At 47.2% G+C, this 23,544-nt stretch overlaps 2 protein-coding genes across 4 annotated transcripts in view; both read right to left on the bottom strand.

Annotated features, from left to right (window-relative positions):
- LOC105697098 (hypoxia-inducible factor 1-alpha) overlaps positions 1-16,280 on the bottom strand; it is a 43,381-nt gene extending 27,101 nt beyond the window's left edge. The window contains exons 1-7 of one of the 2 annotated variants that reach the window (XM_012420116.2): positions 15,709-16,280; positions 2,486-2,673; positions 2,229-2,380; positions 1,963-2,148; positions 1,552-1,772; positions 1,261-1,367; positions 316-463 (exon numbers count right to left, since the gene is read on the bottom strand). In XM_012420116.2, coding sequence (XP_012275539.1) covers positions 316-463; positions 1,261-1,367; positions 1,552-1,772; positions 1,963-2,148; positions 2,229-2,380; positions 2,486-2,673; positions 15,709-15,785 — 1,079 coding nt within the window. In that variant the 5' untranslated portion in view covers positions 15,786-16,280. Of the gene's footprint in view, positions 1-315; positions 464-1,260; positions 1,368-1,551; positions 1,773-1,962; positions 2,149-2,228; positions 2,381-2,485; positions 2,674-3,218; positions 3,536-15,708 lie in introns of those variants that run through there. The other variant, XM_012420115.2, reaches the window with a different exon arrangement.
- A 709-nt stretch (positions 16,281-16,989) lies between these two features.
- LOC105697097 (dystroglycan) overlaps positions 16,990-23,544 on the bottom strand; it is a 57,434-nt gene continuing 50,879 nt past the window's right edge. For both annotated transcript variants that reach the window (XM_012420113.1, XM_012420114.1), the window contains 3 exons: positions 23,311-23,500; positions 22,565-23,236; positions 16,990-22,397 (listed from right to left, as the gene is read on the bottom strand). In XM_012420113.1, coding sequence (XP_012275536.1) covers positions 22,174-22,397; positions 22,565-23,236; positions 23,311-23,500 — 1,086 coding nt within the window. In that variant the 3' untranslated portion in view covers positions 16,990-22,173. The remainder of the gene's footprint in view (positions 22,398-22,564; positions 23,237-23,310; positions 23,501-23,544) is intronic.

Raw genomic sequence — 23,544 nt, 5'->3', positions numbered from 1 at the left:
TTTTTTAAAGGGTATTAGACCAAACTGTCCGAAACTTTGACACACCACTCCTGATCATCTAAGAATTGTCCTGACGCATTCAAAATTTGGATTTTTGAAATGAATTTTTATACAATATATAAAAACGAACGTCGGCAACGTAGGCATTTAGAAAAATCTTTATCGACGTGTTTCACTTCACCTTAAGTTCGAATCTTGGCGCAAAATTACATTTTAAACGCAATTGACCTTTTCGCCCGTAGTCGGTGCAGACTTGGTCACCACGAGTGAACAGGGAGAAAGAAAAAAAAAAGAAAAAGGAGGTAAAAATCCTACCTTAGGATGTAATTGACGCAGACGACGGAGAGGGGCTTGTGCTGTTTGGAGCAATGGATGAGAGTCGCCTGGGTGACGACCCACGCGTACCCGCCCTTTTTCCCCAGGAACCGATAAGCCACCGTCTCGCACTGGCCCTTGCTGAACACTGCGAACATAAACCGCAATTCTAATTGCCAACGTCCGCAACGAGACGTCTAATTAACCGTGTCGCCACGTGCCCTTGGTAACCCGTTCGATGCGTCACGGCGGGATTTCCTCAGGGTAAGTCGGGAATTTTGCCCGGACGCCGTCGGAGAGGGGTCGTCAAATCGGGAACAGGGGATCTAGGGGAACCTAGGGACCCCGAGGCATCTCGACAAGAGTCGCCGGCAGGGAGGGGAGGCGAATCTTCGGGACCTCCGGTCGTAGAAAAGAGGGAGGACGGTTCCCACGATGGGGAATTCCTTCCCGAGGGAAGGAAGGAGGAAGTTTATGTGGGCGTTGACACCGTCCACAAGGTGAACGCGTGACAGCTGACTCGGCGATATTGCTTGGTTTCCTTATCGTTAGATCGGCCCCACATAGACCGTCTCCATAGTTTTTTTTTTTTTTTCCTTGATACAGTGTCTAATTTAAAGATCTAATTTCAGTCGCATCTACAGAAAATGTCCGCGATGCAACCTCAAAGACACGTCTCTGCGATCTGGTTGACAACCACAATTTTTCCTTACCAATTTATTAATACCGTGCGATCTCCGCGTGTAACTTGTTCCCGTGTCGGTAAATGGGTATTAAATAATCAGACGGGAAAAAAAAAACTCATCAGATCATTGCGCGTCTCGGGGCGTTGGAAATGGAGCGAGGGATCTGCTATCGGGTTTCAAACGAGGAGTCATTCGACGGTGGGTCCTTTGTCGGCACGGGATCGGGCACAGAGCGACGAGAGAACCGACTCGTACTCACGGGACTTGAAGGACTTGTCGAGCGCCAGGTTGTCCAGGGCATGGTAGAACTCGAAGACGGAGCGACCGACCAGCTCGTTGCTCTCCCATCCCAGGAACTCGGCCAGCCTGAAAACGAAAGCAGATTTTCGGGATCAAACGGGAAGGTATAAATACCCAAAGCCTCGGCGACCGACTAAACGAGGACTGCCAATTCTCGGTCCCGGTCTTTGCATATCCCCGGTGGGCATCGAACCCCGGAGACGGCATTATCCGATCCCGACAGCGGTCGGTGAAATTGCGCGATACTCACTTATCGTCGGCATAGGTGAACTTCATGCTGAGACTGTGCTTCGACAAGAAAGTGTGGCGGCCCAAGGGGACCTCGATGTTGCTCGGGTGAGGTATGGGACACCCCACCAGGACAAGACACGCCCCGGAGTCCCTTTCGTATCCGTCCTCGCGGTCTTCGGGTTCCTCTTCCGAGGAGTACGCGCCTTGGAGCGCCATCAAGTGCCCGACACAGTGGATGACCTGTCGGGAAAATGGACAATCCATAAACAGCTCGTTGAAACCTCACGACGAGGGAATGCAAGACCAAGACCGGGTACACCAGGGTCTTCGATTACACGCTCTTGGTCGGTCACTCGCGAGGATAATGAGAAAAAGGTCCACCGATTCCACGGAAGGACGAAGAAGCAGTGACTTCCAGTGGAGCCCTTACCTTGTACGAGGCGCTCTTCAGGTTGACCTTCCTCCCCTTGCTGGTCAGGGTGCACTTGAGTCTCAAGAAGAAGCTGCAGGGTTTCTTCTCGCCGTCCTCGGGGAGCTTCGTCGAGAGATAATCCCGAAGCTCGTCGTGATCGCAAGGGTGGCTGTACTCGTACACGCTCTGCCCCATCATGTCCATCTGGAAGAGACTCCACGTTAGGTTTCACCTCCTAGTGGAACTCCAAAAAGAAGAACTGTACATCAAATAAGGACACTAACCTGTGATATTCCAAGGTACTCCTGAACGTTATCGGAGAGATAGACGACGTCGCCGATGCCTGAGAGGACCAGGACGAACCCGTCGAGCGCCTTTGGGAAGAGCTCGTCGATCTCGGCGTTGGGCTCCGATTTGGCCAAGGGTTCCGGGATGGCTGTGGACAAATGACAGGATTAATTCACGGAACAAATGGAAACCCCGTTGGGAATGAAATCAAGGATCGCGGAAGGAAAACGGATAAATAATAAATACGACTTACCGGCACTGACCACGGTCCGGACCTTGAGGTAGGCAATGGCGAGCCTCATGATGCTGGCCTTGTCCAGGTGCGCAGCCTGATCTGGCGGAACCGGAAGTGCCGCAGCCAGTTCCGTAAAGATATCGGTTTCCCGGCTCCTCCTGCAACGAGCCGCATCCCGGGACTTCTCCTTCCTCTTTTCGTTACTCCTGAAAAAGTAATATCGACCGGTTAACGTTAAATAAATAAAGAGATCCAGAGATCAATGGCGGATCAATATCGGGTCCACGAAATGAATTTTTGTTCATTATACCTGCGGGTTCTCCAGGGAGTACCAAACCTTGCGTTCTCCAAAGTACTAACGAAATTCAAAGATCTTTGGTACGCGAGGTACTGGTTAAATCCTAAGTACGAATCAGTATACCTCTATTACGAGTACCCAGATTAACGTGTAATCTCGTAACGTCAGGCAGTAATATCACCTAAAATAGTGTAAGGAAAATTGTTACACCTGTGTGGAGAGTTTTACGACACGCGTAGATAAAATATATATATAACAGTGTTATAAAATTAAGATATTTATCTCGACGGGGTGTACGGTTTCGGGTAGGTCAGGGCACGAGGTACATCACTCCAAAGATAATAAAATGACCGACAAATCATCGGGAAATTCTCACCCGACCCTTTAATTACCCTTCACGCCCGGGGATTAAATCTTCCCCGAGAGCATCCGAACCCTCTCCTGCGGACTTACAAGTAGGCGTCGAAGAGCCTGCCCTGCTCGACCGGGAGTAGATATCCGTGTTCCTCGCCATAATAGAAGGCGAGCTCGCAATGTTCGTCCTCGCAGGGGTAGGGCACTAGGGTGCCATCCCCGCACCGATAGAGGTCGACCTCGGCGGAGGGGTTGAGGATGGAACACCTGGTGACGCACCTGCCCGACCACCCGCGATCCTGATAAGAGTTCGCGCACAACGTGGGGTCAATCTCGCAGGGGAGGCTGGCCAAGGGGAAGCCAAGAGGACATCCACCCCCTGAGGAGACCCTCCGAGACATCGGAAGAGGTCCTTGAAAGACTTCCTGGACGCCATCGCCACCTTCTCTCCCCTCGGTCCAGGGCGGGCACCCCTTGTGGAAGGGGTCCCCCTCCTCCCGGGGCCTCCTGCCCCTCGAGGGGGAGCTCGACTCCTGGTCGAAGAAGAAATTCGCCAGGTCCTCGACGTCCACCGCACCTCGACACACCTGTCGAGAACAGGTGTCCCCCGGGGGTCTGTCCTCCTCGGGGTGGGGCACTCTTTTCCAGGGACCGTTCCAGTGGGGACGCGACCCCCTCCCTGGGGGGCCGTTCCCCGAGGGATACATCCTCGAGTCCTGGGGGAGAGGGCCTCGCGGCACCTTCTTCACTGATAACGAGACAGAAACAGATCTTGGTCTCGCACTTCCTCGTCGTCGAGGGGTCGCGACGAGCAAGGTCGGGGTCTTGGGCTTGGACTTTTTCCAAGGCCGAGATCGCGGACCAGGATCGAAGGTGCAAGACCAAAACCAGGATATGTATCATTTGTTCATCGGTAATAGATAGCGGAGATCGATATCGATCTTGGACTTCCGATCCTGGTCTTGGCCTCGCAAAAAGTGCAAACGACGACGCCACGCAAAGACCAAGAGGCGTACCGAGACCTCGCATTAGCCGATCGCTCTTCTCCACCCGCGCCGCGTTTATCTCCGTCGATTATCCTTTATCGATGGTCACTCCCGATCTATCCTCGGTAGATAGGAGGACCGGGATCCTCGCGGCTCGGTCATTAGCTTCCACCGGGTCGGTTGTTACGAAGGTACTAACTCTTATTAGGTATGTACCCCGCGACTCGTGGACGATCGGTCGAGATATCTCCATCCGATAGGGACGATAGGGATGTCCCGATAGACCCCTCTGCACACCCGAGACCGGCGCGGCCACCGAATTGTTAGGTTGGGGAATAAATCCGTAGCGTTTTTATAATAAAAGTCTTTGATAAAAACGCTTTGAATTATATAATAAATTCGTAGCGTTTTTATAATAAAAGTCTTTGATAAAGGAGTAAAATTATGAACCAGCGTGCATTAATCATGGATTTCTGAAGAGTAAGTCTACAATCTGAATTTCATAATCTCGCGTAAGAATTAAAATGCCCCGTGGGTGGAATTCACGACACCCTGGAAATATAAGAAAATCTCGCAAAGAAAGGAGTGCACCGTGTTAAAGCTGCAAAAAAAAAAGTGGGGGACATAGAAACGTTGCGAAATTTCGATATACTTTTTAACGGTGCAAAGAATCGTCGAGACAAATCGACGGAAACCTCCACGCGGGGCTGAGATAAATAAATAATAAATAGAGGTAGGGATTTCCTCATCGGCTTACCGGGAGGCAATTGCGCAATGGGGCGGCATGGAAGCCGGCAATTACTCGCAACATAAACTCGACATAAAAATCGCGATTCGAAGGAAAACGCCCGCGAGGCGCGAAGGCCGCGCGCAATCGGCAGTTCTCGGGGGGGGAAAAAAAAAGAAGGAAAAAAAAATAAATAATAACAATAAAAAGAATATATGCACATGTCCTCCAGATCGCCATAAAAGCCACGGAGGCGCCTCGTTAGACAAGTAAAACACAATGATTACGAGTAAACGCACCTAGAGCAGCCGGCATATATCGGCCTGGAGATCTCTCACGTCCCGATTGCGCGTCTCTTGCGGAGGCGACGCGATTCCGCGGCGGGTCCACCGCGATAAGGATAACGAGATCGCACGGGAGCGAGGCGTGTCGGATCAAGATCCGAATTTGCGGCAGAAACGGCGCCCGACGATCCCGGAAATATCCTGGGGAAAAATGATTTTCCGACTGAGAAATGGGAGTGGAATAAAGGAGAAAGAACTAACCGCGATAATGTTGATAACGCGGTATCGCGCACCGGGAGTTATCGCGACGGCGGTTTCTATCCGATCATCTTGACGTTCATGTAATCATACAATTTAACAAGCGTGTCGACTCCGATTTTCCTAAATTAATAAACACCGCGTGTAAACTGACGAATGCGTTAATGCGTTCGCGACATAACGTGAGATTTGTCAAACCTGCTCGTTTAAAAATTAAAATTAAATATTCGGATATTAAATATTCCCGCGACTGTATTTTCATTTAGCGTATTGTATCTGAATAAACCATCCGACACACGATTGAGGGTTTACCAAACAATCTGTTAAACAGAGGCAGCGGCAGAAAGTGTCTTATATTTTTTTCTATGCCTTTTCAATATTAACACATTCGCGTACGCTTACGTGAATTCACGTCATTTTAAATTCTATCGGATAAAATTTGTCTTATATTTTTTGCTACGCCTTTTCAATGTTAACAAATTCGCGCGACCGCTGACGTGAATTCACGTCATTTTAAATTCTATCCCTGATTGCCGCTGACGTGAATCACGTCCATGACGATACACTATACAAGTTTGCGGCAACCGGATTCAGAATTTCATTATTTTCCCCGGTACTCGGTATTTGAAACGGATAAAATTTGTCTTATATTTTTTGCTATGCCCTTTCAATGTTAACACATTCACGCGACCGCTGACGTGAATTCACGTCATTTTAAATTCTATCCCTGATTGCCGCTGACGTGAATCACGTCCACGACGATACACTAAACAAGATTGCGGCAACCAGTTTCAGAATTTTTATTATTTTCGCCGGTACTCGGTATTTGAAATAAATATTGATAAAATTTGCCGTTCGCGAATGCGTTAAATTTCAGGATTAGAAGCGAGTCGCGAGGTCATCGCGAAAGAATCCGCGACAGCTCCTCTCCCTCTCTCTCTCCTCGTCGGACTTAGCCGATTCCGTTCAATCTGGCCCAATCAGGCCTCGTTTAGCTTATCACTCGTCATTGCGTAATACGGCGCCGGCGGATTCGCGCGTTACGCGTTTCTAAGGCAAGGACGATCCTCTCGGGCGGATGGAAGGAAGAAGGAAAGAAAGACGGCTGTGTGAACCTAGAATCCAGTTTGAGGCACGAACGAAATTAGCAGGCATATCGAAACGTTCCTGTGATGTAACATTTCTGTCATGTTGTGTTTTGTTCGTAGCATTTTATTTTTACAAAAACCAATACGGTTCAAAAAGATAAAGAAATTCCGAAATAGCGGAAATTTGGATTTTTCGACTCTAATGGGTTCTTTGACTTTAGGAAAATTCAGAGCCTCCCAGAACCTCAAAAACGTTAAAATGGTCATTTTCGGAATGTATCTTTTTTTAACCCTTTGGCTACTAAGAGCGCCTAAAGGCGCCCGACGTTTGGTCCAATATTGCCTGCACGGTCAGACGAGTTTCGCCCATATGTCGAAATGGCTCCGTGTTCAAAGGGTTTTAACAATTCTGTTTTTTTTTTTTTTTTTTTTTTTTTAAGAAATGGCACAAACATTCAAATAAGCCCGTTAATTTTTGCCCCTCAAATTGGATTTCAGGTTCGCACATCCAAGAAGGATACGAAAAGAAAGATATAAAATTATATATAAAAAATATCCCCAGCCCGAGAAAGAGAATGAATCTAACCAAATGCCATTTATCCCAGTTAACTTCATTCAGATAAGAATTACTCTTAGAACTGTCAAGACATCTAATTGGAACCGTTCCGACCAATGAATCTCAGGTTCGATAACATTTGTATCCCTCGTTGCAGCCTCCCACAGGGAACCGCTCGTTCGGTCGAGATACATTGTATAATACCGCTAATCATTAAAAAAATTAATCCCCACGCTATTCGAAGGAATAAAACCGTTCCTCTCCTTCTGTCTTTCCTTATCGGCCGTATTTCCATCTCCGGAGTCCCCGACCTGGACCCCTGAGCCGATAAGCTCGCCATCTTCTCAGAAGGATATATCTCTCGAAGAAGTGGAGAGGATGAACAAAAAAAAAAATAAATTAATGAAATTAAAAAAAAATGAGAATAAAAAATTAAATTAATCCATTTGCATGATAAGGAGGGTCCTTATCACCGAAAATTTCAGGCTGGACGACAGTGACCAGGAAAATTGAGCGTATACATACGCTAACAATGCAGATGGGTAAAAATAATGGGTTAAAAAAAAAATGTCGAGCCGGTTCGAAGTCCGCCGATTGCCGATCGATATCCGGCGAGGCCTGATCGAGGATCGATCGAGGTCCGATCTATATGCAGACCAAGGACGCAACTCCGAGAGTGCGTTTCGCATATGCATCGGGATTTCGGGGCTCCTACATGAATGGCCGTCCACATCGAGATGGATTTCGGACCGAGGATCAACGATCGATCGGAAGAAAAAGATCACGTGAGACCGCAGAATAAATATTTACGCACTTACTCATCGATCGTCACCGCGGTGCAACTTTATTTCCCGGGTCGCCCTCTAAACCCGGTGCACGTACACACGCAGACAATAGAAACGCACGAATAGAAAGCCTCAGGGTTCTAATCACGTCCGATTAATTAATTAATTTTTCTTTTTTTCTGCCCACGAGATGACGTCAAGTCGATTCGACTGCGGAGGGCCGAAAGTGCATAGGTGCAGCTCAACGAACCGGGGAAAAATGGCCGAAAGAGGCATTTGGCCTAGGGCCAATTGGAAAAGTCACGGCCATGACCGACTCCTAGAGAAATACAGGGTCGAGCCCGAGACTAGAAATTTCTAGTGACCCCAGGAAATGGAAATCCAAGGGCACGTGCATCGGGTGCATCCTTGCGGGTGCATCGCGCGCGGCAGGGCGGATGAAATCCGTGATTTCCTTTAAAAAAATTACAAAAAAAATTGAAGAAATGAAAATCGTAGATTTTCTTTATAATAAACATTAGGGGATTGAAATTCAGGATTTTATTAAACGATCGAATGATTTAGATCGGCTCGGTGTTGGGCCGCGAAGAGGAGCATGGATTCCCCTTTGCGAAAAGAGAATGGCACGCGGTACCAAGATGCACGTGTAGCCTTCTCGAATTTTGCGCTCGCTTCCTGTGGCCCTCCTATTTTCGGGCCGGACGAATCGCGTTTCCGAGATCTCGGCCAGCGGAAAATTTTTCCAAGCCCGTGCGTCACGAGGTTCAACGCGCCGCCGGGAGCGTCTCTCGTTCCCGGCAATCGCCACGCGACGCCCGGCGTCGTGATAGCGCGAACACCAACCGACGACGAGAGAAACGTCACCGGCATTTATTAGAAGTCCTCCCTCTCAAGCGAGTGTACAGGCAATGTAAGACAATGTGAGATGATATAAGGCGATACGAGGCAATATAAGGGAATATAAGGGAATATAAGGGAATATATGGCAATATAAGACAATATAAGGCACTTCCCCCTCCCCAAAAATGACACGTAGCACCTTACGTTGTACCACTCCTTTACACCCAAGGAGTTCGTCTACAAACGGTAAATTAATTATTTATTACATTATACATTAACATCCGCCGATAAGTGCTTGCTACTTTCGAGTAATATCATTTTTCCTCGGCTAAAAAAAAAAAAAAATATTAGGGCACCGTGGATGATGAACGATGAAAATCTTCCTTTCGCGTCTGTACGTCGAGAGGAAAATCGAGATGTCTACCCCCCGGAAAAAAAAAAAAAAAAAAATAAAAAGATCCATGTTAATTCCGCTAGCTCGTAATTAACGTCGCGATAGATGCGAGGAAATTGGATGCACTCGTAAACGCTGATAAGAAAAAAAAAAGAGAGAAAAGAAAAGACTCCTCGTTACTCGCGATAACGCGATTCCCCTAAGTCGAGCAATCGGACCTCCACCGAGGACTTCATTTCGGAATCGACTCGCCGCGAAAGCGTACAAAGTCTGGGGGCAATTAGCGGCCCAAATTGCCGCGATTGCATCACGACGCGATCTAATCGACGATTCGTGAAAATGACGAGAAAAAAGGAAAAAAAAAAAAAGAAGAAGAAAGGGAAAACCAGCCATTAAGCGGCTAGATAGTGTCAATCAAACTCCCCTCCCCTCTTCCCTCCTAATATTCGGGATGGCCCGAAAGTTCATTGTTCCTTATCGAATTCCCGAAATTCTAATCCGTCTCCCTGGATTTCGACACTCCTGTCCCCCGGGGGGCGTCCGCATTTTCTCCATGCCGATATCAGCTGATCGCGTTAACCCCGGGCAGAGGTCCGTTTCTAAAAATCGCAACTCCGTCCCCTTATCCGATTTTTCGATCGTTCTCAGGGTCTCTCTCTCTCTCCCTCCCTCTTTCTAGCTCGAGCTATCGGGAGGACCAAAGAAATTCCGTCGTCTAATTATAAACGGGAGGCTGCTCCTCGTGCTAGCTAGCACGTATTCGCCGACGCATTATCTGCATGGTATTGCAGCTCCGACTTCGGGAAAAAAACGAAGCCTCGGTACCGAGAAATACGACATTTACGATGAATTAACGAGCGATTGCGTGCAATCAACCTACGAGAGGAGATGTCGAGACTCGCGCTCGTGACGTTAAGGTGTCATGAACGTGCCACGTGGACTCAAAAACAAAACAAAAAAAAACATAATCAAAATATTTATAACTTTCCTCAAAACCGGGTGCAACGAATAATCCGAATAAATCGTCACTTGCTTATGGAGGTCTTGAAACTCCCGAAAATTGCAGGAACAAGACTGAGCCGCGAAATAGGAGGGGAAAAAAAAAAGAGAAAGAAATTAATCCGACGCGTTATCTATCGGAGATTCAATTGCAAGATTGATCGGCCTCTGTTTTTCGGCATGTATGGAGGTTTCTGCCCGTCGACCTTATTACCGGCATGTAATGTGCATCGGTTAAGTCCGCTCATACGTATAGGAGAGCGTTCGCACACGTCCTTAAAGCTATCAAAGATTACTTATTTTTTTTTGTTTTTTTTTTTATTCCCCGAGCAGTGTCGTTTGTCGGAGTCGTACGTCAAACGTGTGTGACGACATTTATCTACAACTCGACCGGACGAGTCTTTTACACGTGGCGATTAGGTCTCGTAAACAGCCGGTTAAGGTATTCGGGAGATTTTTTTTCCGATCGTTCGGAATTTACGAAAACCTGCGTACGGCTCGGCCGAATCGCCGAAAGGCCTCGCGCGTTATTTATTTTAGATTGATTTTATTATTTATTACGCCAAACGCGTGTGACGACGTTTATCTACAACTCCACCGGATGAGTCTTTTACACGTGTCGATTAGGTCTCGTAAACAGCCGGTTAAGGTATTCGGGAAAGATTTATTCCGATCGTTCGGAATTTACGAAAACCTGCGTACGGCTCGGCCGAATCGCCGAAAGGCCTCGCGCGTTATTTTTCGCCGGTATCCTTGAGTGATCTTTTTTTCTTCTCTCCTTCTTCTTCTTCTTTTTTCTCCCTCTCGACGAGCCGGAAATTCGAGGAAGGCGGATTCACGAGCGTGATTTTTTTTTTTTTTTCGAGAACTCTGATTTTATTCCCCGGTCTGCGGATCCGAGTGATAAGGGGACGCGATATATAGAGAATCGCGGATAACGTGGCGAATGTATTTTTTTTTCCCCTACGGTTTGCATGATGGGATCATGTTCGTCATTAATTTTTCTCAAATTTGTTTATAGGTATTTTAAAAAGTTTATAAAAATGAAATTTCCCAAGTTTTAGGACCTACCTTAGGGTCTCCCATATTCACGTTTCAAAGTATGAAACGATTTGAGACACCCAGTCCTATGAAAAGTTTTATGAACGATTGAGCTTTCGGGTGCCACTTTCACATCCCCTTAAGCGACGAAAAAAAAAAAAAAAGAAAAGAAAAGGAAAGAAAAGAAAAAGAAGGAAAAGTAATATCGGTTTAATTTTCGAGCTCCCGTTGGCAACCGATCATCCCGACACATCGTGGCCTCGTCCACGGGGAAAAGTTAACGAACTCGGCGAAAGGAACTCGCAGCCTTAACGGTGAAAGTCAAGTCAAGAGTTAATTCGAGTCAAAGAAGAGGCCCGGCCATTTAGGGCGACTTACGCACACGGGGCCGGTCCGATGACGTCAAAGCAATCCCCTGTACCGAGAGAAAGGAAGTAAAAGGAAAAAAAAAAAAACGACGGGATCGGAAAAGTCGCCGATAAGAGTCTTCCCCGTTTCCCGCAAAAGTGGAGTCTCTCTCTGTCTCTCTTTCAAATGGTCTGTCCGAACGATTCCCCATGACTCACTTGGGTCTCTCCTCGACCCTCGCCACTCGCTTATCCTTGCAATTCCTTCTTCTAGTAGATAGGTATCTTGGCTTGCACTCGACGTCGCGCGCCTTTTCCTTCGCGACTACGTGTAGAAAATGACAAAACCCAATAAGAGTCGTCGCGGCGCCGATGGAAATTATCTCCACCGGGTAACAAGTAGCTCCTAAGACGTCAGAATGCCCCATCAGTAAAGGATTAAGATGGACTCGGGAAGAAAAACGAGCTTAAACGAGGTGGAGAAAAATAGCAAAAGAAAGATAGCGACGGTCTAAATGGAACAAGGAGTTCCTAAAACGTCAGAATGCCCGATCAGTAAAGGGTTAAGATGAACTCGGGAAGAAAAACGAGCTTAAACGGGGTGGAGAAAAATAGCAAAAGAAAGATAGCGACGGTCTAAATGGAACAAGCAGCTCCAAAAACGTCAGAATGCCCGGTCAGTAAAGGGTTAAGATGAACTCGGGAAGAAGAACGAGCTTGAACGGGGTGGAGAAAAATAACAAAAAAAAGATAGCGACGGTTTAAATGGAACAAGTAGCTCCTAAAATATCAGAATGCCCAATCAGTAAAGGGTTAAGACGAATTCGGGAAGAAGAACGAGCTTAAACGGGGTAGAGAAAAATAGCAAAAGGAAGGTCTAAATGGAACAAGCAGCTCCTAAAACGTCAGAATGCCCGATCAGTAAAGGGTTAAGATGAACTCGGGAAGAAGAACGAGCTTAAACGGGGTGGAGAAAAATAGCAAAAGAAAGATAGCGACGGTATAAATGGAACAAGTAATTTCTAAAATATCAGAATGCCCGATCAGTAAAGGGTTAAGATGGACTCGGGAACAAGAACAAACTTAAACGGGGTGGAGAAAAATAGTAAAAGAAACATATCGACGATATAAACGGAACTCCTCGCCTTATGGGTAAAACCGTCTTAACGAGTACAAGAACGCCTTATACAAAGGGCAAGAAATTGTCATAACAAAATTCCTACGTGCACATCCATACTCCAGAAGGAGTTAGTACTGCAACAAGTGCCACTGTATTCAACCCGTGGAATAAATAATTCTGATTTCCGCGCATATAATACATGGAACTTTAAGGACCCTTTGTTATGGACAAAGGAATCGACATGGAGTCTGGACGGTGTTAAACAATGTTCTTGGCGAACTCCACAAGGCCAACCTCACGTTTACCGATTCCGAAGGCCATCGACATAACACACTAATTGTGACACGCCTACTGAGTAAACGTCGCTAACGACCTCACCATATCGACGACGATAAACCTTAATACTAAGGATAAAAAGTAATAACAAAGGCCGTAAGTCGGCTAGCCTCGACATTTGGTCTCGAGTGGATGTACTCGGGGTAGGATGAATTTATCTAGACCGAGACAGGATCGCACTTTCCCAGGTACGGCATTTTCGGCGAGCCATTAGAGTCCATTCTTTCCCGTCCGAAGTTATCTGCTTATCGGGGTCCCTAAGCGATAGGCTATAATAACCGAGCCGATAACGCGGCGATCGGCGACCAAGAGAAGAATGAGGAAACGGCGAGGAGGATCGCCGCATTTTCCTCCTTCTCTCCTCGGCCAGCTGGGAAATTCGTCCCATAGATACGATTGTCTCCTCGCGAGTGATTTTCCGACTCCTGGTGACTCATGACGTTTCCTCGTTTACATCCGCTTATCCTTGCGACTAGATGCCGCCGATCTTGGGATTAGACCCTGAACTTCGCACCTCTCCTTAGAAGACTCCTGAACAAGGAACTTCTGAAAACACAATGGACGCTCGCAAATCGAGGCTAGATCTCCATAGCAAAAGACCGATGACTCCTGCGAGGGGAAAAAGAAAAAAAAAAAAAAAGAGCAAGACCTCCGAAGACTGGCTTAAAGTTCACGGGTATCAGAAACTATCTCAAGGACTCCCTGTACACGTGGTCAAATTTGAAACGATTAGGTACTTTCGATTTAAAAAGAAAAGAATAAAGTTTCATACACGATCTACCCCTCGGATGCCGCTTTCATATCGCCTTAACCCTTTGAGCGCTCTCGACGCATATGTGCGTCCGACGTTTGGCCCAATATCGCGCGCACGGTCTAAGGAAATTCGCCCGTATGTCGAACGTGCTTAGCGCTCAAAAGGTTAAGCCGTATCCGTGCCGTATCCGCACCGAAGGAAATGACATCCCGCGATTAAATTTATATCTGCGAATTCATCAATTTCCGAGTACATGCAACCACGGAAAGCGATACGGAAACGCGTAAACAGCCGAACATAAATCCGAGAAGTCTTCGTCCTAGACCAGACGGAATTCCGTATCCGCGGGTCGACTTGACGTAATTAAATTCCCTTTTAGCCCGCGTTTCCATGAATCCCACAAGGAAAACAATCCGATCGCTCGGCATTGCCGATCGATACGGATCTCTCTCTCTCTTTCTCGAGGTTGAATAAAACTCTGTAACACGACGTTCCCCCGACCAAACGAAACATGGTATTCAATTCTTGCCATCGATGACGTACTTCGCGTTATCGACCAATCACGCGTCTATCAGTCAGCTGATCGGAAGAAGCCACGATTGTCTATGAATGAGTACTACTTCAGCCCGATCTCCTAATTGTATTAAAATCTAAGAAACATCTCCGAGGAGCCCCAAAATAGCCTGAGAAAAGAAAAAGGTTGACCGACTCAGAGAAATTTGCATTTCGACCAAAAATCCTGTGATCAACAATGCCCTAAAAAATGCCAAATTGAGTAAACAGGATTCGTTTATATGAACGTCAATTTTTTTTCCTCGAGAAAATAATTGTTTCTTGCAATTATATACAGCCAACGATATATATATTTGTATCGGTTAACTAATTTTTTATCTCAGGACACGAGGGGCACTTTATGAATTTTCATACAGACTCTTACCGTAAATCTTTGAAGTATCGAGTGGCCCGTTTATTCGAGCGGGCCCGAAATCGAGAAATGTATGAGGGGCACGACGTGGAACCGTAATTTGCCCGAAGCGGTGAGAGTCCACGACGCCTTTACCATACGAAGCCGGATACAAGGAAAAATACGGATCGGTCCTTTGCTCCCGCCTTTGAGTAAAGCGAGACATTTTGCGGTGTCACTGAGCGAGGTTGCGCCTAGGTCGCAAAAACGTCCGTGCAAGAATTGCCTAGCAAAGCCGAGACCCTTTCAATTTCGATTTACCTACTTAGCCCGACGCATACATGCTCCGACTGTCACAAGAAATTAAAAAGTACCCAAGAACACCGATTAAACGAAAAAACTCCCCATGACGCAACCTCGACACGAGGGAAAACTAAACCTCTCTATCGACGAGGCTACCGAAGCCCGGAGACAGAAATATGTGAGGCTCCTCTCCCACATTTTGACATAAATCAAAGCCTGGCTCGTTGTAAATTGCATAACGTGCCTCGAGGAGTCAACCGAGTAACGGGAATATTTGTAGATAGCACGACGTCGTTTGCATAGTTCTCCTTTGAGTTCCGAAAGCCTCCGAGGTGTACGGGCCGATGACCCAAACTGAAAGGAGGAAAAAAGAGAGAGAGACTACAGGTACTGGTTTCGCACCTTTTCCAAGAGAGACAGATGCGTCGCAGGTGCAACGGGACAGAAGACGTAACGTCGCGTCGCTCGCAAAGAAGTAATCGGAGGCTTTCGGAGTTCGATGCATCGACGAGGTGAAAACTGGAGAGAGAAGAAAAAGAGACTCGCGTGGGTCGAGGCTTAAGCGACGGTGCACTACTCCATCGGAAAACGTCGACGCAGGACGTGCGTGTGCGTGTTCGATGACGTCTATATCTGGCGACACGCACACCGACGCACGTGGAATCCTCTTAAGGAGGAGCTAGACAGAGAGAGAGAAATCGGGACGACCTCCGGAGAAAGCTGCGCCGAACGGAACCGCCGGCGACGCTGAGCCCCGTCTCTCTACCCGGGCAACATAACCTAAAAACATCCCAACAGAAAACAAACAGCGGAGAACCAGGGCGGCGCGCCACGCTTCGGCGGGGATATTTAACGAGGTCGACTAACCTCCGTTTCTCCTTCGGCTTCCTTCTCGCGTCCATGGCCTCTTCGTCGTCTCGACGGGCGTCTTCGCGACTGACCATCCGGATCGCTCTCGGTCACTGCCGAGGAGGTTGTCCAGACGTTCGTCGCCCGTGCACCTTGCCTACCTCCAACCGATGCTCTCGCTGTGCTGCGTCTCACTCGCGGCCGAACCTTACTGCGTACCGATTTCTCCGCGTCCGTATTAACCGAGGTTCTACGACGCGCGGTACACTACCTCGCGCACAGATCTGGATTTCGAATTCCGGTGATACTCGGGTGGGAACGCATGCCGTTCGCTGCTGGCCACAGTCGATGAACGCCAGACTCGTGACGAGTATGGCAATGGTGGTGGTACTGGACGATAGCGGGAACGGACACTCGTGGCAACACTGGTAGTGGTGGCGGCGCTCATGGTGCCCACCGACGCATCCCGACGCGTCTCGACGCTCTGCGTGTGTGGGAGTCGCTCCGAGGCAGCATTCGACTTGTCGCTTTGCGCTTACCCTAGACTTTCCGCCCGTTTCTGTCGACTTTGTCTTTGTGTGAGGTGCGGAAGGAGGGACGCGACATCATGACCGCTCTTCCAAGATGGCCGACGACCGTCGCGCCGGTGGCGCCATCCGTGTGACCGTGCGGCAACTACGTACCCGATGGGTCGGTACGTCCCTCTACGAAGCGCGCGCACGTTTGAAATTGAAAAAGAATCTATTTTTTCCCGCGAAAAAAATAGCAGCCTTAGTTATGCTAGATTTAAACAGAGTTTAAGGGAAAGGCTTCTTTTGTTTGTTGATTGCATCGGAGTATTCGATTTATATCGATGCGTATCGGGACGAGAGAGGGACGGCGTTACCTTAAAATGACTTTATTAACTCTTAACTTTACACGTGTTGAATATATACTTGCCAGATCTATCTGTATATGAATATTGTTATTATTCAGAGTACTTCCATATATTAATGACGATATTATATATGGTCGTAAAGTCATCGTGGGACGCCCGGCAAAAGGCTTCGTCTATTTCGCCGAGGGTTAAATTCTCCTTTCCCGCGGACGAAACGGGGACATATTTATATCGAAACTTCGACGACGGACGTCCCGCGCTCGATACAAAAAAACCTTCGTATCTGCTTTTACAAGGATCGATGAGTACGTTTTTGCACGTGAATGTCGAAGCGTTGCGACGGACAGAAAAAAATAATCTTGGAAATCCAGGCAACAAGCTGCGCGCGCGAAGCGGGCTCCTTCCCTATTTTTTCTTCTTCATCTTCTTCTTTTTCTCGTTTTTTCTTCCTATCCTTCCCTCGAAATCGCGCTTTTCGCGGCAACGAGCTCGCTTGGAAAATCGACCAGTCTTGGGGAATCCTATCCGGGATTTTTGCCGTTGGATATCTCCCTTTAGAATTACAAAATATTCCCGTAAGCCCGTTGGGTTTCTACGGTCCGAATTTGTCGCCATCCCGTGCATCTGGAAAGTCATTTTATTTAATAAACAGGGGCTTAACGAATCGTGAGATGCGTTTCAACGTTTCAAAATGGCGGACTCGTCCAGCCTGGACATTTCTGATTAAAGTGGCTTTAGAACCTGGGAACGATTACTTGAGAGTTGACAAATATTGCCAATATTTCCTGGATTCCTCCATCATATTTTAAATCTCACTTTGAAACGCATTTCAGATCCAACCCCCCTTAAAATCAATTGTTTGGATTCTCTACCTAGATTTCGAATATCCGAATGTTCACTTTTCAGGATTCCAATTAGTCGGATGCCGAGCCCTTAGGTATTTTCAATTACATCTAAAGCACCATTTAAAAAGAATCGTTGAAAAAATGGATTTAAAAAATACCAAGGACCACACGGGACGATTACAAACTCAGATACATAAGTCTCTGCCGACATTCAGTACTTGGTATTAAATAGGTGCACAATTAATGCGACACCACGAGGTAAATAAATGGGGAGGCACATTAATTATCCACCGTGGAAATATTTTAGCCTTTCTGCACTTTCGTCAAACTCGAAAGAGCAATTCGCATTGTCGAGCGTTAATCCTCTCTTTATAAATATCATACATGCTTATGATACACAATCTCCGTTTTACAGTAAATACGACGGTGGCGTTTGGCGGATACGCGAAGAGCGATGATATGAGAGAAGCGTGATATGAAGTTTACACTTGTTTATCGCAGACTACGCACAGACACGACCTGGTTAGGCTAACAGACCCCAAGAATTATTACCACCTTAAAAAAATCCCCATTCCACCATTAAGGGAGCGAGAAAGTGCCATCCGAGGGGTCATGAAGCTTTTCTCCAAGCTAGGTGAACCGAATCGAAGTTGACAACGTGAACATGGAGGCTATTGGGAAGGTTTGACCATCCATGTTATTTAATTATTTATGAAAGAATTTTTAAACATGCGTATAAAGAAATTGTACAAAATTTCAAATTTCATGGGTTTCAGGATCTCTCTTGTAACCTCCAGATTTACGCTGTAAAGTTTGGAGAAGAGCTTCACAAATGCGACCTCTTCGACGCCATTTTCGTCCCACCTTAAGGGGCCGAGAAAATCGCCGCCAATATTCTTCCCAACAATCGCGGAAATGAACAACACCGTTCGTCTCGTTCGTTATCGTATCTTTGTACCTTAAGCCTACTACGAGAAATTTATTACAGCAGAATATCGAGGCGTTTATAAAATAGCTCAAGCTGATATTTTACAGTGCCGGGATATAAGTACTAACGAAGCGAGGAATCTCTTTCACTGTACAATAGGCGGATAAGACGCGGATTTATTGCGACGTCGTTGCATACACGTTGCGCAATCGGACTTGCCATTTCTTTTTCGCTTTTATCAGTCGCGCGGTTAAGAAAATAAATTCACGTCGTGTTCTTCATTCGGCGGCGATTTTACGGGCCTCATTCGGGTGACCGTAGTTTCGCTCTCTAGAGGGGGATGGTGGATTTCTTCATTTTCTTTTTTTTTTTCATTTTAATCACGGCTGTATTGAAAACACCTCTTAGAAGTGTATCCATCTCTCTCTTTCTCTCTCTTTTTTTTTCTTTCTTTACAGCGACCTCGAACGTATTTCTACATGATGCAAGGTGCGATGAAAGGCGAACGACAGGTCCCGATTTTCTTTCCTAGGACAAGACTTCTCTCTTTCGTTTTTATCCCCCTGTTGCGACAATGTGATTGCGTGATGGGCTCTAGTCTTTTCTGTGTCTTGACTTGGCCAATAGTCATCGCGTAATACACGTGTATGTATAACCTACGGTCATACGAGATTCACCTGATGAATCCCGCGAGACTTTAGACCAGTTTCCGTATAAACGAAACATTTTCTTTCTGTTTCTTTCTTTTCTTTTCTCTTTTTCTGTTGTTACAGCTCCAAACAAACGGCACTAATTTTCCGACAGAAAAACGTGGAGCCACTGTTACATGTTAATCGTTATGCGTACAACGTGTACCTGGTGTTAATACAAAATATGGTATAACTTTACAGATCTCCAAAAAGGGGTCGGCTTTCGGCGGAGCTGGCGAATCGCTTCGCTCTAAGGAAGGAGCGATAAGGAAGTTAAGATCAGTGCTCGAAATCCCGACGATAAGGGCTGTCAATTCCTCAGTAATTCCCCGGCATACACGCAGAAAAGGAAATTCGTCGATTAACTGAAGAGAATCTACCGTTTAATTAAAAAGATAAAATGCTTTGTCCAAGCGAAGGGAATTTTTTTACTCAATTTTACCGAAACTCGTTCGCTTCGAGCAACTAAAGTATTTCCATCGAAATCTTCTCTAAATGATTTTAGAAAGGATTTTTTATAACGAACCAAATATTTCGGTCGAACGTACCGAGTTATTATAATTTTTTCTTTTTCTTTTTTTTTCTTCATTTCACTGAAATTCGAACATCTATCTGCGTGTACATTCGCCCAGAGAGAAGCGACGAGCGATTGTCTCTGCGATAAACAAGGCCCCGAAGAGAGCCTCAATTATCATATCCCTAGACGTACTTAAGACTTAACGTTACAAAGAAGTGAATTATTAATAATACATTATTGTAACTTCAATTGATTACTCGTCCTCCGACACCCCGAGTATCCGATCGATCCGAGCTCGGAGTTATCACGGAGTCGTCTCGTTATCAGCGCGATTCTTGCGGAGGTCGGATCCTCAAAAATGCACCTGCAAGATGCAGATGCACTGCAGATCGGCAACTCGAGGGTCCACCCTTTCCGACTTTCTTTGAAAATGATCAGATTCGATGGGAAATGAAATCAGAAAATGGAGGAAAACTAAACACTACCCCGAGAAAAAAGAAATTCATCGAACCAAGGAAATGATTCCCTGGTTCAATGAATTTTTGTTTTGTTTTTTTTGTTTTTTGTTTTTTTTTCCTCACGGTAGAAACAGTACTTCGCTGACATACACGGCGTGGCCCGTACCCTGTCTCCTTGTCGGAACTGCACGTTAATTACAATTACCATTAATAATTATTATCGTCACCTTCGTATAACATAGCGGACAAACGGATAGACGAAAGAAGAAAGGAGAGGGAAAATCACGACGAGAGTGAATCGTTTCTGAGCGTACAGCTCACGCGTTCTCCATTTCATTCATTTTCTCTATCGGTCATTCATGCTTATCTCCTTCTCCGTTGCACTCGCGCATTCTCACTATTCCTCTCGCACTTTCTCCCTCCCAGGCTGTTCCATCAGCGTGTCTCAACGTTCCCTCCCTACGTCCCTTTAAACATTAGTTATTTTTGGCTTGGTAACTATATAAAATCTAAATTAAATAGTCATTCGTGTCGAGTAAGCGGCGTCGGTCTCTTCCGGTCGTCAAGACCCCGAAGAGAGCCCGAGGCTTCAGCATTGATACGCCGAAAAAAGAAAAAAGGAAAAAAAAAGAAAGAAAGAAAAAAGTACATCTCCTTGAACAGTACCAGAGAATAATATTTTTAACTCTAGGAATAATCATTTGACTCGGATAAACTGAAATAAATGAAATCCCGAAGAGCCGTTGCATCCAATTTCTTCCAGTTTGAGTAAATTATTCCATGAATTAAGGAAATACTTCTTTGGTTCAATTAAATTCCTCTTTTTCTCTCGATCGCTTCCCGTTTAGCGGTAGAGATAAGGAAATAAAATGTAAAAAAAGAAGACGGAGCAGATATCAGAGATGCGCACTGCGTTGGTCCTTGGACGCCTAATCGGCGATCGGGGGAAGAAAAAAATTCTTGTGCGCGAAAATCGAAGTTAAAGATGACAAAGTCGGCCCAAACACCAACGCGACCACGTGGTAGTATATAAAGTAAATGCTGTGACGTCCGTCTGGCAGTAGTGTGAGTGTCGGCGCCCTCAAAGAAATTATGTGTATCAAAATTGTACACGCGCGCCGGCCGTATATATAGTCTATCGAACGACGATTAGGTAATTACAGGTGCGTACGAGTGCGCCGCGATCAGCGTTCCGACTCCTCGGTGTCCTCGAATTAAACTCTGCGTGGCCTACAGTGCCAATGGAAGCACTTCCTGTCGCCTGGAGACTCTCCGATCCCCTCTCTACCTCGAGACGAGGAGACGAGACGACCGGACTCTCCGATATTCTGAAACCTCGGAGACGATCCCGAGTGCCGACCCTCGCCCGTTCGACGACCCGTTTCGACGAGCTCCTTCGCCTCTTTTCCCTCCCACACCTCTAGGGACCAACAGCGCGAGACCTCGTACAAAATCGTAGAAAAAGTTCCCAGCGGAAACGAGGCGAAAGAGATCGACATCGGCCGGAAAGTGCCCTCTTCTCTCTGGCAGTGTTCCGCGGTAGAGGAGAAATAGGAGCGACGAGAAGAGGAACTTCTATTGAACGGAAGACCTGCCCTTCCCAAACGCCATTATTGCTGGAGCAACGGCACCGTCCGAACCCTTCCTATCCTAAAAAATCACGAGTTACCGATTCCTCCGGGTAGCCATGCTCCCTCCACCCTCTACAAGCCGAGCGAATGGGAATTTCGCTGCGAAAGGCAACGCGTGATTTCCTCCGTTCGAGTCCGCTTTCTGCAGGGTTTTGTTTTTTCATCCTTTCAGACCTCTAGGTGGTCTTCCTCTGTCGAAAGGGATTTCAGATAAAATCGGGTTCCTGGGGTCTCGTTCCTCTGCTTCGTCGCCACTTCCCTCTGCCGCCCTCGAGAGAGTCTTGGGTCGGTTTTTTGGCTCCTTTCTCGTTTTCCTATTTTCTTTTCCCCCCCGTTTTTTAACGGATCGTCGAACGGACGTCGATGATTATCGCCCGGTGAAGATGGCCATCTGTATGTAGCCGTCGTTGCGGCCGTCCAGAGGAGGTTTCTTGGTCTGGTGGTGGTGGTTGTTAGGTGGTGGGGTTTGCACGTGCGTTGGGGAGTCTCCGAGCATCGCCAGCATGTACTTGCGCGTCGGCGAATGCACCGTGTTTTGTTAGGGCGGTACGTAAGGTGGAGGCTTTCTGTATGTCGGGGTCGGTTTCGGCCGATTCTGTCGATTGTTGTCGCGACTCGTCGCGAATGGCGGAGGGGGCTGATAGGGCTCTTCCGAGTTCTCCTTCGGGAGCATCGGCACGTCCGCCCCGTCCTCGGCCTTCTGGTACTCCGGGGGTGGAAGAGGTGGCTTCTCCTCCTTCAAGATTATCGGGGATTTGTTACCTGAAATGGCGAAAATAAGGGAAATCAAAAGCGACTCGTTACGAGCGATCGAAGAGTAGATGTCGACGAAGCGGGCGTTAAGGTTTCTCATCTTTTGTCTATCCCCCAGGAGGATACTCATTAATCGACATTGCATTTCCATCGACAATTGCAGAGACACAACGTACCAGGGTCCGGTTTCTCGTCGAGCTCGTCCTGGAATATCACAGGGATTCCTTTGTTCCTGAAGCTCTGCCTCTCGTCGTCCTGTTCGCTGACGCTCATCTTGCCGCTACGTCTTCTCCTGTACAGGACGCATGCAATAATGGCCGCCAGGATCAGCATCGCCGAGATGATGATGGCAGGAAGGACGAAGGTGATGAGGTAGTCGTCATGGGAGGCGCCGAGGGAGGTCGAGTCGTCGACAGGGGGCACGTAGCTATCGGGTGAGTGTATCCCCGTCAACTCTCCCAGACAGATCCTCATAGGAGTCAAGGTAATCTGCATCACCGGGAAGTCTGGACTCATCACTTCCTCCACCCGGTCGGACAACGTCTTGTCGTCCTTTACGAGGACCTTGTGCAGCTTCACGATCTGGTCGTTTGGGCAGGTGTTCGTCGGCAGGGTCCTGTTGTGCCAGGTCACCACTGTGCTGCCCCTGGAGATGCTGTCCAGGGAAATCGCCCCGGTGTCCTTGTCCTTGAAGAGATCGCGCAGTCTCTCGATGAAATTCCGCTTCTGCAGGGCCGAGTGGGCGAAGGAGTCGTAAGGAATGGCCAGGGTCATCGAAAACTCAACGTTGTGGTGCATCACTGGAGCTGGGTGCACCACGACGACCAGACCATCGGTGGCACTGACGCCTGAGACAAAATAAACGCTTTAATTCCATGACTCGAGAATTTCCAAGCTTTAATCCTGGACTTATGGAACGAACCTCCTTTGTCGGTGACTATCAGCTGGTACTCTTTTCGTCCAACGTCCTTATGCAATGGCACGCCATAGAATTCCTGGTTCTTCCCGTCGAATTGCAGCCACTCGTGTGGTGGAATCGGAGTTCTGTCTATGGTCAGCAGAGACATTTTCATGTTGCGCGCGGAACCGTCCTCGGGGTCGAAGAACGTGTCCTGGAATCAAGAGTTTGACGTCTAGGTCCTTCAAAAAGAGAGGA

Source organism: Orussus abietinus, unplaced genomic scaffold, assembly GCF_000612105.2.
Source record: "Orussus abietinus isolate OABI.00-Male unplaced genomic scaffold, Oabi_2.0 scaffold240, whole genome shotgun sequence".
NCBI classification, from domain to species: domain Eukaryota; kingdom Metazoa; phylum Arthropoda; class Insecta; order Hymenoptera; family Orussidae; genus Orussus; species Orussus abietinus.
The sequence above is the reverse complement of the archived record's forward strand: the minus strand, read 5'-3'. Positions and strand labels throughout refer to the sequence as shown.